We start from the raw sequence: 19152 nt of genomic DNA, 5'->3' as shown, positions 1-19152 counted from the left end.
TCCGGGAACGCCATCCCTGCAGCTATCGGATCATGCAGTCCCTAGTCCCTGCCATCCCACAGGCAGCTGGGGGAGGGAATGAGCTGAGCTAAGGAGCATTAGTCAGACCATCCCATGTCTTTGCAGTGTCCCTTCAGAAATTGCTTGCCCTGCTTCAAACCTCTCACTTCTAAGTGCTGGCCCTGCCTGTGCTGGTCCTCACCTCAGGACACTGTATCAGCACTTCACCAGTGTTTGTACCTTTCCTGAAACCACAGGTGATGGGAGGAAAATGACATTTCTCTAACTGAAATATGGAAAAGTGTTTTGTTCTTTATTCTGTTGGGCCACTGAAGAAGCCAAAACCACCATCCATCTGCCAGAAAAGATCAAAACCCAAACACCTTCATGACACTTACTCGTTGCATTGCTCTGTCCCCTCCTAATCCTGGTTCTGGTTAAAATTCTATCATCCAGCTGTCAAAGGGCCACTTGCCAATACCTAGACATATCTTGATATCTAGCCAAAGATTTGATTGCCCTTGCCAATAAAAATGCACTTGTTCAAGCCAGGGCCAAAGAACAGTTTAGAGTGGACCTGCCACAGAGAATTGCAGTGTCTGCCCAGCTAAGTGCAGTGACCACAGAGGCACAAGAACAGCAGGAGCTTTATCTCTCCTCTCTCATTGACTGTTGCATCCAAACCTTCAAGGTAATGAAAATGTTTGAAATAGTTCCACATGCCTGGTGGTCATACAGCATGCAGGATCATCCATACTGGCTACCAGAAGAAGTCTCACGATCACAATTTTTCCCTGCATAGTTCTTTATTTGACCTAGGTGAAGATCAAATCCATATAGCTGCATTTAGTGATAATAAGTCAGCCTCATAAAAAGGTTCTCATCACTTAAAAACTCTTGATGACTTGCTTCAGAAATTAATTGTCCTCAGGATTAGCAATGTATGCCTAGCTTCTACTCTAATTTTCGCTAACTTCAGATTTTTACTACCAGCTTTTAGACCTGCTTCAAATAGGCTGAAGAGCTGTTCTTTGTGAATTTTCTGTGCTATCTCCTCTCCTGTAGCCACAGCCATTTTCATATGCCATAATTAAGTTAGTTCTTTGTTTGGGAAGCCTATAGACATGCTGCAGGGAAAATGTATTGAGCATGGAGAAGCTGCAGAATTTTTCATCCCCAGGAAACAGGCTTCAAAGGCTGCTATAGCTATGCTTTCAAAGCCAAACCTTTCAAGCCTTCATGACTCATTATGGAGAAGTATCTTGGTTTCAAATGCTTCCCTGGAGTTCATTCTCCCTTTCAATGCTAAAGAACTCTTTCTGAGCCTGAAAGAGCTTGTTTTATTTTTATCAAGGATAAGTTCAAAGACAGAGGGTTAAAATGATTCAATGGACAGGAGATGATGGACCAACACCAAAAGATTTTTGTGGTTATTTGCTTAAGAGAAAGGCTTGATTCTTACTGTGTTTGATGCTTCCTTATTCCCCACTTGCCCACCCAGGTCTCACAGTGAGCTGTCTTCATAGACACCAATCAGATCACGGGTTTTACAGCACCTGCTATGACCAGAGCCACACAGAACCATAGGAAGATTAAGCCACCCACCTTAGGTATGAGGCAGAGAATCAGGCATCTGACATTGTTTGAGGAGGTGTGGCTGTGTCACCAGGGTGCCTGGATGACTTTGCCAAGGTTGTGATGTGTCCCAGGTGGGTTGTTGAGTGGGGGGCAGCTTCAGGGGCGTATTGAGAGCTTGGCTTGACGAAGCAGAACCATCATGGCAATGTGGGGTCCTGGTGTATAGCTGGAATCACTTTTCTAATCTTTCTTTAACAGTTTTCAGAGATGGGCTCTCCATAATGCTTCAGTTATGAAGGAAGAAGGGAAGCTGAATTGCTTTTTTGCAATGGAGAAGACAGAGGGAGAAATATCAGCACTGTGGCTCCCACCTTGTTGCTTATCTCCCTGCCAACATGTGCCCCAAATCCTCTCTGTGCTGTATTAAGGAAAGGAAAAGCTTTGACATCTCCTTTTTTACATCATCTTTTCCAATTTTGCACCCAATAACCCCCTAGTGAAAAGAGGAACAATGACTTCATATAGCTGCTGCTTGATTCTTTTGCTGTTTACCTGGAGCACTGCTGCCTATGGGCCAAACCAACGGGCACAGAAGAAGGGAGACATTATTCTTGGAGGATTGTTCCCCATTCATTTTGGAGTGGCTGCTAAAGACCAGGATCTAAAATCAAGGCCAGAATCAGTGGAGTGTATAAGGTAAGCTGGTAAAAGGGAAAATTAAAAAGTTTTGGTGGGGAAGTCTTCACATTTCTTGACTTTGTGTTGCGTAAATATGGTCTGTAGTCTGATGCTTGCAGTTGGAAGGTGTGATGTAAATAATAGAAAAAACAAGTGTGTATGTTAAACAGTAACATAAATACTGTTTGGACACTGAAAGAGGGCAATCTTTGTACTACCTGAAGCTACCAAAACATTAATATACTGATCTATTGGGCCATTCACAGGGAAACTTTGAATAGCATCTGAAAATTAGCTTCCCTAGCAGGATAGAAAATTACCAATAGTGCCCTTTAGTTCATTTGATTAAAGTAATTCATGGCCAAATAGTTTAGAAATCAATTTTTTGTCCGGTTCTGCCTGTCATTTTCTAAGACTTTAAAAACTGTTAAGTTGCCTAAACAAGTGAAAATGTTAAAGTGAGGTAGGTCAGGGCTTTTGAAAAATCCCAGTGAATGACACATAAATCTCTCTTCAGGACTTTGTAAAAGTCCTAAACTTCAGAGCAGGCTTCCCTCACCCAGAGTTCTTCTCTTTTGTGTAAACAACACATCTGTGTTTTGTCTTAAGTGTTTGGGAGTTAACCTTGGATTGAGAAATGCACATGAAAACATTTTCTCGTATTATGGAAGTGTACGCATGATGAAATGTGAGGAATTTTTAACATTACAAGCCTGCACATAATACACAGAACAAGTGGAAAGCGTGACAGAAACTGATTGCAACTGGAACATCATATAAACAAAATATTAGATATTCATGTGGATTTCTGTCATGACAATGCATGAGAAAACATTTCATTGTTATGGAACTTTCTGTTACCATGTGTGGAGAACTGTGTATCTGGAATTATTTGGACCTCTCATCCTAGGCTGGGGATCTAGCACAGTTTTGTTGCAGATGGCAATGAAGGATGGCTGAGAGCATTCCTGTTTCACTCACAGATTTCAGGTGTGGTTTCCCACTGAGACCCTGAGCAAGACACGTCCATCTAGGTTATGAGATCATCCCCAGAACCATCTCCTGTCACAAGGAGCACACACAGGTGTCAATAATCAGGGATTATTTTGGCTTCTTCAGTGTGTGCACAGGACAGTCATGAACTAAATGTATGTGCAATGTCTGTTTCATGGAGCAAGAATCTCTGCCAGCCTTTCAGCATTTTTTTTCTCTCTCAAATGCATTATTTTAAAAGTGGAGTGCTGGAAAGCAATGGATGCTTTCAGCTCTATTTTCTTCACCTGCTCCAGCTGGCAGGCAGGACAATGCACATATTTGCAAACTAAACAGCTTTTACTTCTATCAACTCTGGGTCAGCATCAGTGGCTGTCTTGACATGGTCACATTATTGGAAGAGATGGCTGGAAAATGTTCTGCCACAAGTACTACAAGTGTGTGGTTGCCAAAAGGCATGTTAATGAGGTAGCACTGCCAACAACAGACAAATCCTGAAAAGCCAGACTAGCTGTTTTAAGGACACAACGGGAGATCCTTCTGGGTGGCTTTCAATCTGCTAAAAGGTATTAGCTGAAATTTGCCTGGATAAAATCCCTGTTCTTTTTACCCTTGTAAGCAGGTGATGAAGATAGAAGGTATAGGTGCAAAAGAAAAAAAGATGTCTGCAGAGGCAGGCACATATCCTTCAGGGAGTTGGATAAATTGTGAGTTGATAGTATAATGCAGTTGGAGAAAGAATGAAGGTCAGAGATTAGCTGCAGAGGTAGTAGAAACCACAAAAGGAACAAGGGGATGATTGGACCACAAATAACTGGAAGTTGCTTCATTGCACACATCTTTACCAGAAAATATCCATTTGCTGGAAATGTTTAATTCAAAAGAGGTTGTATTGAGAAGACTTTTTGAGATTGGTCATCAGGTTTTAAAGACGGAGGTAATAAATACATGGGAATGTTTGTGTGTATTCCTTGTTATTGGTACACATAAAATTGAGAGGAGACATTTTTTCTGAAAGGATTTTTTATTTTAAGCAGTACTCAAGTCAGAAAATCCCTCCTGCTTGACTTGTACAGAAATCTCTCAACACAACCATGGTAGCCATTTTTTGTTTTGGATCCTGTGATCAGACATCAGCCTGTGGCAGGGTTGTGCTTGCTGAGTCTAGGAGTTCAATACATTCTTCAAGTTTTTTGCTAAAGTCTTACATTATCACATGTGAGTTTCCTAGGTTCCAGGGAATTGATTGGTCTGGAATTATCAAACTTGTATTTTTGGGGGCAGAAAAAAAAATACAGGTTCTAGTTTCTTCACAAAGTAAGTCTCCCTGATCTTGTAGTGTCAAAAACTTCTGTAGGGTGGAAAATCCACAGATTAGCAAATCAGATAGAAATCCGTAGAGAAACACAAATGTGACTGTACATGGTCAAACCAAAGGTGCTAAATCTGTCCCTTACCTTTACCTGCCCTTGTTGCCCTTCTCTGAGCCTTCTCCAGCACTGGTGTATCTTTTCAAAGCTGAGGCTAATAAGTTTTATACCCACGCCCTTTTCAGATGGCTGCATACAGATTTTGATCTCTTTGATTACATAGAAAAATGTGTCTCATATCACATAAGAAAATTAGATCCAGGTCACTCTGGGATAATGAGCATCCTCTCTCTCCTCAGGCTCTCTTGCTGCAGCAAGTCATCAGACCATATGAAAAGCTCCACAACAAGACCTAAGGGTCCCACTGAAACCCTGTGGGTGGTCCATTTTAGAGTTCAGAATCAAATAACTTCAGATAATGTGGTTTGCCTCTATTTGAGCACTGTTCAAGCTGATCAGTGCTGTTTGGACATTTAGCTGTGTTCAGTGCCATACCTATGCTCCCAAACTGGGCTTACCAATGGATAGGACATCTGGGGCTTCTCAAAAAGGATAGGACAGTTTTCTCTCTACTTCCTCAGCTTTTATGTTCTTCATGCTCTTGTGGCTCAGCAAACATACTGGCCTGAACCTACCGTGCATACCGGGCACATGATTATTTAGAAACTATGTAGATAACTCAGCAGTGAAAGGAAAAGGGAACTGTAACAATTGGTTCCCCATTCTTTTTGTGCTGTTGCTACTGAAAATGCATCCCTGTGCTCTAAACACTGAACTGTAGAGTCCAAAATGAAAATGTACCCATGATTGTGTCACATTAAATGTCAGATAGGAATACACCAAGCGAGCGGAGTTTTGTTTCCTGTTTGTTGTTTCAGCAATCAAGGATCCTGCATTTGATATGAATACACCTCCTGTCTTTGTATGCCTCAGGGGCTGCTGCAGCAACTTCCCTCATAACATTTGCTGATGCATATCTGATGTGTGCAGGGGAGGCAGAGACTGAGCACAGCACCAGCAAGCCCTGACCCCCATTCCATTCGCTGTCAGTACCCCCATAGGCCTATTCATAACCTGATTTTTCTGCCCCTTCTTGATTTCAGGGAGATTAGCAGTTTTCTTGTATTCTGATCATCAGACTAGCTAAGGTCCCACACTGTGACACAAAGCTTTCAAGCTGTGAAACTGTGGTGAGACATTGTCCCCACGTCATAGTGCAGGACTTCACAGAGCATAGCTCCAGGACTCTGTAGCCCACTGAGCTTCTCTGTCCATCTGAGAGAACAGAATTTTAATTCTAGCCCTTGCAGATGCATTTGCTAATCCCATTGCAGACCTGAATGTACAACAAGACATTTGGAATTTCTCTTCCCTGAGATGTAATTATATCACTTGGTCTCTCTTCCATTCACCATCTGAATTGTAATTTTTTAATTTCTGATTTTCTTTGTTCTGCATAATTCCCCTTACCCACAGTCCTTGATCATAAGAGTGGTAAGCAACTCATTATACCTATGGCTGCAGGAATCCAACAAATTACTGAAGGTCTCCCCCTTGCATAGCTCAGAAATAACAGTAGCAGCAATAACATGCAATTAATGTACTGGAAATCTAGAGAGGACAGACAAATTAGTATGTGCATACAACCACTAGAGAAAGAGGAGTGCTGGCGTGATTAAAAGGTATATGCAGGCTTTGCCAGCATTTCTGAGTATAAGTACCTGTCAGATATGGGGGGGTAAGTGAAAGCTTTATTCAGAGCTTTCACATCACTTTCTCCTTTTTTTTGTATCATATTCCATTGCTTAGTACCTTGCAAGTGTGATAAATGAAGGTCATGAATACACATGAGGCTGTGAATTATTTCTTTATGGAGACTAGCAAGGATCAGGACCAATTTCCCTGCTGGATCCAGACAGTAAGAGCTATTAAAACCAAACCCCACAAACAAACAGGGGATGGAGCTATGGGGAGCTTAAACTATGCAGACAGCTTGTGCCCCTTCATTTGAATAGCCTTGCTTTGAAGCGTTGGCTGGGACATTTCAGCCATCCTGAGCAGCGTTTGACAGACATGTTTCATTTCTAACAAACTGGTCTGCTGCACTGCTGTTCTCTGCAGAGGTGACAGTCACAGCGAGGTGTTGTTCCCAATTTCTCTCTCCCAGTTTGTGCTCCTCCTTGGGAATAGAAAGATCAGTGGGTTGAATACTCTGAGAGGTGGAAGAATAAGTATCAGAAGGGAAACCTTTAAGGAAGGAGTGTAAATAAAAATCCCCCTTTACACCTGTGGGCTCTGAATTATTTACATTAAACTCTCATTTAGAGCTTAATGGCCACTTTTCATAGCACCACATCTCACAAAATGCAAGACTATGTGAACATACCTGTAAAAGTAATATGGCAGAAAATAAGCCTTGGAGGCTGCTTCTTTTCCATCAAGAAAATACCAGTGGCTATTTAAATATTCTGGAAATCTAATGAAACCTTGCTTCTGATAGTAAATACTGAACAGTTCCTTCATGGAAATTACCAGTCAAATTGCTGCATGGTTGGCAGAGCATTCCAGTGACTGATGATATTAATCACAGCAGCAGCATGGCACAGGAGGTCAGCTGCAGCAGTGGGACCTACTGCCAGGTTCAAAGCTGCTCTTAGCAATCCCTCATGTACACACCAAGCCAAGAGGAACCTATCTACAGCCCCTTGCTGGGATCTGACAGTATAGTGGGAGAGAAATTGTCTACAAAATATCCATTCACAGAAATTGGAAGGATCTTGCTTTATTTAGAGCAGTTTGGCAGCACTGCCTTTGTCTGACCATATCTGTGTTATGGAACTGATGCAACGCTGTCTCAGGTGACAGAATGACAGCTTGTCTGAAGATGTATCAGGTGTTAGAGAAGACAGAATGAGGAGTGCTGTCTTCATCCCATCTGATCCTCTCCTCCTGAGCTGCTGATGCCGCTGTCAGCAGAGGTGCAAGTGAAGAGAACAGCAGGTCTCTTGCCTAGGTTAGTTTAAGATAAATTATTGAAAGTATTTCAAAGATATTTTGGATTCTAGCTCTCAGAAAACAGCCCCACTCTCCTTTCCCTCCAAAAATAAAATAATTCCAAATGCAAGTACCTGAGCTAGAGGCCTTATACTGTAACTATACACTAATCAGGAGCATATGTCAGAAAGGAAAATAAATCAACTGTGTATTGTGGACCTTAGTCTGCATTTACTGAATTAAATGCCAAATATTTCTTTGAAGGGAAGGGTAAGATGATCCAGTTCACTGCTTTCGAAGATACCATCTAAAGATACCACCTTGTGGCATTTTAAAAAATAAAGCCAAATTCCTTCAAGCAGGCAAAATAATTTTCTGTCATACTTAGCCTGTATAATTTAAAGTGAGCAGGCTTTAAATTTGCTTTTTAATTTTGCTTCACTCAAATATGTGAAGCTTTTCCCAGCAGTATGTTTGAACTTCCCAGGTTCTCAGTAGCCTTCCCTTTAAATATAGAAGATGCAATCCAATTTTTCTCTTTTACATGAGGAGCCTGAATATGGCTCCTTGCTTCAAATCCTATTCATATTAAAAATATCTGTAAACATGTGCAGCTTTTGAAAAAGAGGTGTCACAAACCCCTTCCTTGTTTCCATTTATCCCATGGTGCATTACTGACCACGTGAAGCAACATGGTGTGCACAACACATCTTTTCCTGTACACAGCACTCACTGACTCAATCCCTCTGACCCTTGCCCTTTTATTTCAGAGCGCTCTTGTTGCACCTTATTCCTTAATGGTTTGGAACTAGAGCAAAAAATATTCCAAATGACCAAACTACTTCTATCAGTAACCCACACTCCTGTGCTTCTAAAGACTAATCTTAAGACTAATCTACAGACTAATCTCAAAGCTAACTGTCCCTTTGGTAATAAGTTATAACTAGGACTCAAACTTTTTGACCTGGAGAGATCTGTACTGAAATTGTGCTGTCTGGGCTTTGAGGCATAACCTCAGAACTGAACCTCATTTGGAATTTGGCCAAAGATATCTGGAGAGGTGAAAACAAGTTGAATAAATGAAGTTTTGAAGACTTAAAGATAAACCTTAGATGGGATATCATTAGAAATTCTGACCCCAGATGAATCAGATAAAACTCCTGGAATGGAAGTAATGTGGCTTTGTTCATTCAGCTTTGAAAAAGACATAGCTAACATCAACTTTGGAAGCAATTAATTTAATCCAGCCATTAAAAATGTTTAGGTCATATATCTCAGAGATTGAAAGGTTGTGATTTCATTGAGCTTATTTTTAGAAATCTTCACCTTAGTAGTAGAAACATTTCTCTAAGCACTTCAAAATGTAACTCATGTGAAACCTACAATTTACCATTTCATATAGGATCTGCTCTCGGCCAGGCTGTTCCCCAGGCTTTTCCAGTTTTGGGGCCCATCACTTTTCCTGGTGTATCTCAAGCATAACAGCACTGACACTTTCCTGCTTTCACCTGCAACTCAGCACAAACTGCAAACTAGCTGCTATCCTGACTCACAGTGCATTCCAAGGAAGGGCAGGTTTCTGCTGATGAAAGATTCTGCCATTCCAGCTGCATTGCCCTAAAACTCGGCAGCCTCACAGGCACACAAATGGTTGCCAGGGCAACTTTACAGGGGAAACACAGTAAAACTTCAGGATAGTGTGTATCAAAGGTACTTTCTTGCTGCTGCTTTCCACGAAGTTTCTCTACTTTGTGGAAAAGCAATTCCTCGTGCTGCAGCTTATTCCACTGCCAGGCTACTAATGTCCATAAACAAGGACTCCCAGCTCCTGCAGGACAGTTGCCACCAATCTGCAGCTCTGCCTTAGCTACATGCAAGATAATCAGAAAACTCAGCTCCTCCAGCTTAGAGAAGAGAGGAGGCTTCAAAAAACAATTTCAGTTTCACAGACCAGCTCTGAGGGCATCATCTGAGTTCGTGTCTAAAGCAAATTGTGTGAGAGAACCAAAATAATGAGAAAAGTTATTCCTTGAATGAAGGCACTGAAGTATCTAATTAGCAAGTTATCAGTTTGCACTAGGACCTATATTTAGAGCGTGTCTCTGATCTCTGGCATGAACAGTCTGACTGTGCTCTCTCTCACAAACTGAAGGGTGCCATGTGAGGCCGAATTTCCCTGAGCAGAGCTCCCTGGCACCTCTGCATCCAGCAGCATGCCAGTGCTGTGGCTCAGCCTGCTCTGCCTGCCCAAAGCCAGGAGGAGCTCACACACTCCAGGAGTATCCCAAGCCTAAGTCCCAGGCAGCATCAGCACAGGCTTAGCAGACACTGCCATCTGCATTCAGAAACATGTCAGAGGAGCCTGGAAGCAAGCCTGGTAGGTGCAGCTTTCAGTCAGAGGATCACAACATCCATTTCCTCAGGGATCATGAGATCAGGTTTAGGGTCCTGAGCACAAGGGACAGGCCAGTCATCACTCCAGACAGGCTGTCTTTTAATTTCCCAGGTTTTAGGGGACTTAGAAAAGTTTAACTCTGGAATGAGCTCCCAAACGGAAAAGTTGAGAGCCAGAACTAAACCTTGTAGCAAAAACGCCTCTTCTGTGGTAGAGACAAAAGCAAAACTTTCCAAATTTAGTAGAGTGCAAGAAATCACATAAGTTGCTTTTGCCTTTTGTATCTGGAATTTTTCACTCTGTCTTTGCCTCATTCCTGGTCTCCTCTGCTCTTTTTTCCTCCTTCTCACTCTATTTCGTTTTTATTTTTGCTCCCCCAGGTATAATTTCCGAGGCTTCCGCTGGCTCCAGGCTATGATCTTTGCCATAGAAGAAATAAACAGTAGCCCAACTCTCCTTCCCAACATGACCCTGGGATATAGGATATTTGACACTTGCAATACAGTCTCGAAAGCCCTGGAGGCCACACTGAGTTTTGTGGCCCAGAACAAGATAGACTCCTTGAACCTGGATGAATTCTGTAACTGCTCAGAACATATCCCTTCCACCATTGCAGTCGTGGGAGCAACTGGCTCTGGCATCTCCACTGCTGTGGCCAATCTGCTGGGACTCTTTTACATACCTCAGGTACGTTTCCACCTCACTTGTTTAGGTTGCAGAAGTGGCCTGCTCCTCTACTCTGCAGAGATTAAGCAGAGATTGCTTAATCTTTGCCATTTCCAATAGAATTTATAAGGAGAGAAATAATAAAATGGGGGGCGGGAGGGGGGTGGGTGTCATTGTTATGATAGATATATGTCTTGCTAGCACTTTGCAGTCTCCAAATGTAAAGGTTACTGAGCAGCCATAACAACATTTGGCCAACAGCAGCCTAGCCTAGGAGGACTGGAGAGTCCTCTAGAGTGGTTTAGTCTGTGAATGCAGCAGTAACTGTAAACATTCTGACTCTGCTAGAGCCAGTGCCAGCATCCACGGCCCCATCCTTTTGTTTAAGAGGCTGGTTGATCTGCCATGACCTTAAGTAAAGTACAAGGCTGTCTTAATATTGTTGCTCTTGATTTTACTTTTCTACACTGAAGTCAGCTTTGGAAAATATGCTTGGCCTTACCCATTTAAGTGTTACCTTGCACAGCCTAACACTTCCAATCCCTCTTCCAAAATTAATAGAGGCGCCAGAGCTCACAAGAGCCCTTATAACAAGACTGTGTCAGAATGTGCTCTCAGTCTGTCCTGAGAAATGTATCTTTGCTTCAGCCAGGGCTGCAATTCCCATCTGCACCATGAATGAAAAGGAAGGATTCTTGATTGCCCTGTGCACAGTAATATATCTTGTCTGTTGAGTCTTATCAGTTGGCCTCCTTTGCAGGAGTCTGAAAACTGGACATTTGTTCTCTGAGCAGGGCAGGAGTGGTTTAAGCTATGTTATCTCGGTATTGCCCAGAGTGGCATTGGAAGTTGGTGTGTAAATAAACACCCTGATGACATCTTATGGGGCATTGTTGATTTACACATCCCATTACCAGGTGAACAGGGGCAGCCGAGAAGGGTTGGTGAGTTCAACTGAACATAAGAGATGTTTGCAGTTCTCAGACTTTCTCTTTAAACAGAGAATGACATTTGTCCCATGAGGCAGTACCTTATCTAGAGGCTGCAGAAAAGGGTAGATGTCAGGAGGTTCACTTCTGGAACGAAGTCTCAGCCAGGTGGTTGAAGCATGACAACTGAAAGCAGGCTTTTAGACTGGCAGATGTTGGGTAGAATTGTCACAGCCATTTATAGCAAGGACATTAGCAAATCCAGGCTTATTAGGCCCTGCATTTCAGTAGGAATTGGAGGTGTATTTTGCAATTAATGCACGGCTCATTGCTCGTTCTGTTGACGTAAACACTGAAAATGTTACAACTTCTGTTCTGTTTCTCAGTACCTCAGGTCAGTGTCCCGTTTCAGCACACGTGGCAGTGGGACACATTGCCTGTACTCCTGGAAAGAGGTTGATGGGGGTGAGAGTAGCACTGGGCAAGAGCCTGTCCAGGGGATAGTACAGTTCTGTGAAAGGAGGGTTTACTCCTGTGGCCCTTGAAACTGCACTCCTTTTCTTTCTTCTTGCAGAAACATTAAATAACAGAGTTTAAGGAGAAGATAAGGTTTTCTGTAAATTTCCACTTTGTACAAAATGAACTGTTTATAGAAGACTTTTTCAAATGAGAGTCAGTCCCAAAGAATTCAGATACCAATCTCAAAATGTGTTTTAGAAGTTCTCCAGATCTTTAAACAGTTATTATCTGGGTTTTAAGGTTTTCTTCCTACTTGCAGATAATTCAAATTATATCTTAAGAGCATGTGGTACTTGTTCTGATTAGGAAAATAAAGTATTTCTTGATAGCTTTAGAAGAGGAAATAAAATCCAGTTTTAACCATAAAACATGGTGGCTTATGAAACATGGACTGGCTTCTTTGCTGATTCTGGCCAGCAGTCAGGAAACACTGCTAAAGTAGCATTACCATAACACGCTGCAGGATCAAGGAAGCTGAAATACATCACATTCTTCTTATGTCAGCTGACAGGGATTGTATATAAAAGGCAAAAGGAGCCTGTTTAAGAATGGGGATGGATGTCAAAGGCAAGGAGAGAAAGACAGAGTAGCTTTGAAATGGCAATACCATCCTGCTGTCTCATGCCTGGTTCAGGACAGGGAAAGCCTGTGTTTTGTCTTAATTCAGTGCATTGCCCTCATTTATCTAGGTGGCACATTCTTCTTATTTCTGGATTTGACAGAAATCTTTGCTATTCCTCCAGTCTAGTGTCCATTTCTCTCTCCCTCAGATCCTTGACCTTGCAGGTGGGCACAAGCTGGCTCCAGCCTCTCAGGTCTGAGCAGCTGCTCCTGTATGAGAGCCTCTGTAGGACAGGCACAGCTGGGAGAAACCTCAGAGTGGATCACCTGCAAACACAGGCTAAGAAAACATGCTTCCCAGGCTGGCAGGGATGCTAGGTAAATGGAGGCAGTTTATTTCAGGCATTTCACTTTATGGTGTGTTTTGCTTGTTTGCTGTGCTCTGACAGGTCAGCTATGCCTCATCCAGTCGTCTCCTGAGCAACAAGAACCAGTTCAAGTCCTTCCTGCGCACAATCCCCAACGATGAGCATCAGGCCACGGCCATGGCAGACATCATCGAGTACTTTCGCTGGAACTGGGTGGGAACAATCGCAGCTGACGATGACTATGGCCGGCCAGGGATTGAAAAATTTCGGGAAGAGGCGGAGGAGAGAGATATCTGCATTGATTTTAGCGAGCTCATCTCCCAGTACTCAGATGAAGAGGAGATCCAGCAGGTGGTAGAGGTCATCCAGAACTCCACAGCAAGAGTGATTGTTGTTTTTTCCAGTGGCCCAGATCTGGAGCCTCTCATAAAAGAGATTGTCAGGAGAAACATCACTGGCAAGATCTGGCTGGCAAGCGAGGCCTGGGCCAGCTCTTCCCTCATAGCCATGCCGGAGTTCTTCCGTGTCATCGGCAGCACCATCGGGTTTGCGCTGAAGGCAGGACAGATCCCAGGATTTCGTGAGTTCCTGCAGAAGGTGCATCCCAAGTCCACCAACAATGGCTTTGCCAAGGAGTTTTGGGAGGAGACATTTAACTGCTATCTCCCTGATGGATCCAAAAATTCTCCTGCTTCCACTTCCTTCCACAAGGGGCACGAAGAGGGGCTGGGAGCTGGAAATGGAACGTCTGCCTTCCGACCTCCGTGCACAGGGGATGAGAACATCACCAGCGTGGAGACCCCATACATGGACTACACACACTTGCGGATATCCTATAACGTGTACTTGGCAGTGTATTCCATCGCCCATGCCTTGCAGGATATTTATACCTGTACCCCTGGGAAGGGCCTCTTCACCAACGGGTCCTGTGCAGACATAAAGAAGGTGGAGGCATGGCAGGTAAGCCCTTCGTTCGTGTGCCTGTGCAATATACCTGCAGAAGGAAAGACAAGCTGTCCCAAATGCCCTTTAGGGTGCCTCTCCTAATCCTGGGTCTCAGACACAGCACAAGCCCCCTGGGATGCAGTGAGTGACTGTGTCTGAGGTAGGTGCATGCTCCCACCCACAGGGAATGTAAGGTAAGTTGGTCTAGGCCTACAGTGAAAGGGGCTTAAACCAGGTTACATTTTCTTGCATTTGCTGCGGGCCAAAAGTGCACACACAGACAATTACCACAGCCTGGCTGACGCAAGGTAACTTGATCATATATTGAGCCTTAATAAACAAGAGGGCCTGAGGAGAACACATAAACAAGGAAAACAGTTTTTAGAGTTCATTTTCTTTGGCAAGCTTTAAATCTTTTGCAATCCCACAGCAATTTTCCATACAGGCTGGATTTCTTTCCTCACAGTTTTAAGCTTATATAGGATCAAACTAAAGAAGATTGAGTAATGGAGGAAAATAATGTGTAGCTCTTGGGCAGAAAATAGATAGCTGCTTTGATTTGGCAGTGGTATTTGTGAACTGATGAAATTACATTAATGACTTAGTCCCACTTACCCATTCATTCAACACATTCTGCCCACTGGCCCATGGATCACATTTTGTCTTCTGATCCTTTATGAATACTCTCTACCTTACTATGTGTTTGATCATACTATCCAATGTGGTATTCACTTTGTGGTTTTAATATCTACTGCATTCTTAACACAATTAGCATGGACTGATGATGGTATGTCAAATATGTAGCAAATTCTGGTTATCACAAAACACTTGAGCCCAAACATGCCTGAAATCAGAACACACAGGTGAATAAATGGAGGAACACTTCCCCATTTTCATTGGTGTTTTCCTCTCTTTGGGACAGTCTAACCAAAACAAAGGCTGCCCTTGCCACAAACTGCAGATGTCAGCTCACACTCACATAAGGGGACTGCAGTTTTGGTTCCTGTCTAGTTTCCTTTAACTCAAAAACATATCCAGATCAAAGTAAAAGGCTTTGTCTTGGCATTTATGGGAAACTTGCACTGCTCTAGGTGCCTGAACAGGTTTATCAAACCACTTTACTCGGAGTTGATGAGTGCAATGTTTGACCCTGATTTAGAGGAATCTAGCAATTGCTGGCTGTCTGTGAAGTTTCTGTCTTTCAAAGCTATTCTGCTTTTCAGGAAAATTTTGGCAGAAATGAGCAAGTCACAGACAGATGTAGCTTTCACTGTTGTCAGTAAAAATGATCCAGAATAAATGTAGTTTAATTCATTCCTTTATGCCTTGTCAGCTTGGAAAATAAAGCTGGATATTCATGCCATTGCTAAGTAAAAGAATGTGTTTGTTGAAGTTTCCATGCTTGAGAAGAATGACCTCTCATTTCTGTGTTGCTTGTCGGGTGCTGAAGGATATACACATCAAAATGTAAAGCATCCTGCTGATCTAGGCATCTGGGTGTCCATACCTGCCTGAGAGGAGGGAATCAGGTAGGAGAGAATAACCTCAGTGGGCAGGAGCACTACAAAGGAACAGGTTATACTTATAACCACCACCATCATATGAAGCCTTCTTGTGCATTTTTTTCACTTTGTTTCAAAATCAAACACATGAATAGCAGGTAAATGCCAAATTTGTGTGCACACCTACTTCATACCAGGCATTGCAGCTCATTACCTTCAGGAAGCTTTCCTCAGCCCTGGGAGTAATGAGTTCACCTCACAAACATTCAGCCTCCAGCATTTCCAGAGTAATTTTCTGAGAACCACACAGGAAAAAAATCTTTCTACTAAAGTCAATCTCATTTGCAGTGGTACCTCTGCCAGTATTCACTGCCTGCTCCCTTTCTCACAGTCAGGTCAGGCTTTTCTTGATGGGAAGTGACCCAAGAGAGCAAGGACAGTGCTAGGAGGCTCCCATACCTGTGACTGGAGGGCAGCTGCTCACAGTGTGTGCAATTACTGGCCAGGTGCTGTGTGGTACAGATAAGGTGAACCTGCTGAACTTGTGCCTCCATTAGCCTGAGCTCCTGTCAGGAGCGGCCCTTGCCAGCAGGGTTGGTGGCTGGGGAGCAAAAATTATACATTTCACAATTTAATTATGTACTATTTAATTTTGTTGCCTTTCAATGGCGTTATCCTTTTAACACATATGAGTTTTTATTGTTGTTTGCTAATTGCAAATGTAATGTATTTATAACACAAATCTTCTGGAGGATGTGTTCTGTATCATTTGTGGAGGGTGCTTGTGCAGGTCTGTATATAAACCCAGGATTTTTACCTCAGTGATCGGTTCATTTGAAATGGACAACCTAGCACAAATCACTGTGAGTTGGTTAAACTGAGTGAGGTTCTCCTATTAAGAATTTACCATCTATAGTTTAAGGAATCTCTAGGTGTGTTTCAGCATGGGGAGAGCAGGATTTTTGTCTCCTAAGGTGAAATATCACATACTACCAACTTTCATGTTTACTTATTTATAGCCACTTGTTTAAGAAACCATTTGCTCATTTTCTCCACCTGGGTCAGTGATCTGTGACAGATCCTGTCCATAAACCCAGTGGTGCTTCCTTTTGTTCTACCAATGCCTCTGAAGCTGGCTATGGGCATTCCCAGTGGAGATGGGACTGGCCAGCCCAAGCTGTCTGGCTGCCCAGCATGAGCAGAGATGCAGAGATGCAGGCAGAGCTGGTGAGCAGGCAGGACAGCTTCCAGGCTGTGCCCAGAGGAACCCGTGCCACTCATTCCACATGCAGAGCTGGCCAGGGAATTCAGAATCCTGTGTCTGAAAATGGAGCAGCTGGCACTTCAGAACTCTGTAGAATATTGCAGACTTTATTAGGATGCCTGTGCTGCCCTTATTCTGAGCGATCTGAGCTGTCTTGTTTTAAGAATCTACACTGCTGTAAGGCAGAAGATAATCGAGGTGCACACCTTTGCAAGATGCCTGCTGCAAAGGGCAGACAGTATTGTCTGCATGTGCCATTGTTGTGTCCTGCACAATATTGAACAAGATCAGATCAGTTGCTTCTTTTTGCACTGTTTTGTTCAGGTAACAAAAAGGTGCAGGGCAATCCTGAACAAAATTTATAAATTCTGTCACTTCGGGGCAAGGCAAAATTTTATAAAAAGCACTGAGAATTCAAGTGCATGGGTGAAAATAGTAGAACAGAAAAAATCCTCGTAAAGGCTTCCAATAATTCTGGCTGTCAGAAGACCACTCTCTTCTGCTGTGGGTTGTGTCTTTTTAGGAGACCATATCAAGTAGAGCTAATTCTGTGTGTTGCTCTGGTTTGTGGACTTGCCTACCCCAAACATAGGCTCTCCCATAAGCTACAGAATGGAAGTGGGAAGTTATGGCAGGGGGTGGAATACAGTCTGAGAACTGTTGTACTGATGCTGCCTCTTTGTCAAAATTACCAGCTTTTTTGGCCTGTTTCTCCATAACTGCTTTAACAGTCTGGTTTTGAAGCCCTTTTTTCTTAATATCTTCGCTGATAAGATTTCTCAAGTCCCTCAAGTTCCTTCATTTTCTTAGTCAAATAGCTCATGAGGCTATTTCTGCGGTCACTTCTAGGAAAAAGTCCCTCTGTTCTTTTTTCAGTTCCCCTCTGAGCATTTACAGGAGCCTCTCTGGTGTCTCTCTCTCACTACAAGCACCCTGTGGTCCTGCAAAAAAAATAGGAAGAAAACTAATGAGGAATCTGTCTTTCAGAGCAAATATTTCCGGCTTCATATTATTTTTGTGTGAGAAGATGAAAAATTTGTCTTTTTTCGGACTGAGGTCACTCAGTTTCTGCCCATACATTTGGATTCTTGATGAGCAGCTGCTGGACGTCTCTTTGTCTTGCAGTAAAAGCATTGTGATTAAATGGGGAAGACAGGCTCCCAAGGATGTGAGAAGGCAAAGGTGTGCAGCCACAGGGTCACTGAGCAGAGAGCATCTTTGGATTGACTCCCAGACAATTTGCAGGTTGCTGTTGCACTGGAGGCTTTGAACTTTGGCATGAGTGAAAAACAAGAGCTCTCCTAGGCACCAAGGCAAAGCACAGTGCAAGGGCTGAAAAATGTGTTGTGCTAATGATTTGCAGGTTAGAGACATGCTTGTGTGCATTATTCTATGCCTGGAAATCTGACTGACCTCAGACTCAGTGAAAAGTTGTCATATGCTATTCCACAAAATAAAAACAAATACAAATTGGCTTCACCTAGCAACATCTAAGTTCTTTTATTACACTTGGGCACCTCCCAGCCAACAGTTCCTTCCTCAGTGCTGGTGATGCTCATTGTGAACAGGTAAAAATGGACTGGCACCTTCTCCAGCTTTACATTTAGGTGTGTCTTCCTGGCTGGAAATTGTGGATTGATTATGGAAGGCTTTAAAGAAGTAAATAACGCCTTAGATGATATAGACCTTTGAGCCTAATGGCTTATCTAATCAATTTTTGTGTCTATTAAACTAGAGGCCTATCTGAACAATTCAAAACCAGCTGCTTTGTGGTATACAGAATTAAACAGTATCAGAACAGCTATTAGCTATGGCTGGTGAGAAAATTACTCATTTGGGGGGAATCACAAAGAAAGCAGAGGAAGCTGTTCAATGTCAGGCAACTGCAAAACCTTGCCTACTCTGCATTACAAATGCACTGGAGATGTATTTGTTGTGAACAGAAGGCAAGGGGAGTGCCTTTGTTGTGGGAGGCGGGATGAGAGGGACACTACTTGAGCCACACACAGAAATATGGGGGTCAACAGAGCAAACACAGCTATTTCCCCACCAGGCCAATAACAAACAATTGCTTATTCATCAGTTTGAAGATAACTTGCCATCAGCTGAGAGCACCAACTAAGCAGACAATAGATGGAGTATTATTTAGATGTCTCTACAGCTAAAAGGTGAAAGAATTAACTGGACTCACCAGTAGAAAATGTGATAGGAAATGATTGCCCTGACAAGGCTGCTAGAGGAAGGGTGAATGAACTACATGCAGCAAATACAACAAAGGAGTTAAGGTTATTAATTACTAAGTAAAGAATGGCTGAGATTCTTCTGAACTGGGGAAGTACACACTGCCTTATAGCCAAACCCACAGTATTCTTGTCTGCTCCCAAACACAT

General features: G+C 42.9%; 1 protein-coding gene across 1 annotated transcript in view; it reads left to right on the top strand.

Annotated features, from left to right (window-relative positions):
• Window positions 1-2089: 2089 nt before the first annotated feature.
• Window positions 2090-19152, top strand: part of CASR (calcium sensing receptor) — a 40158-nt gene continuing 23095 nt past the window's right edge. The window contains exons 1-3 of the mRNA XM_054269672.1: window positions 2090-2274; window positions 10389-10695; window positions 13133-14011. Coding sequence (XP_054125647.1) covers window positions 2090-2274; window positions 10389-10695; window positions 13133-14011 — 1371 coding nt within the window. The remainder of the gene's footprint in view (window positions 2275-10388; window positions 10696-13132; window positions 14012-19152) is intronic.

Source organism: Melozone crissalis, unplaced genomic scaffold, assembly GCF_028551555.1.
Source record: "Melozone crissalis strain CALT ecotype California unplaced genomic scaffold, PUWL_Pcris_2 ptg000008l_1, whole genome shotgun sequence".
Lineage (NCBI taxonomy): Eukaryota > Metazoa > Chordata > Aves > Passeriformes > Passerellidae > Melozone > Melozone crissalis.
Note: the sequence above shows the minus strand (reverse complement) of the source record. Positions and strands in the feature narration are given on the sequence as shown.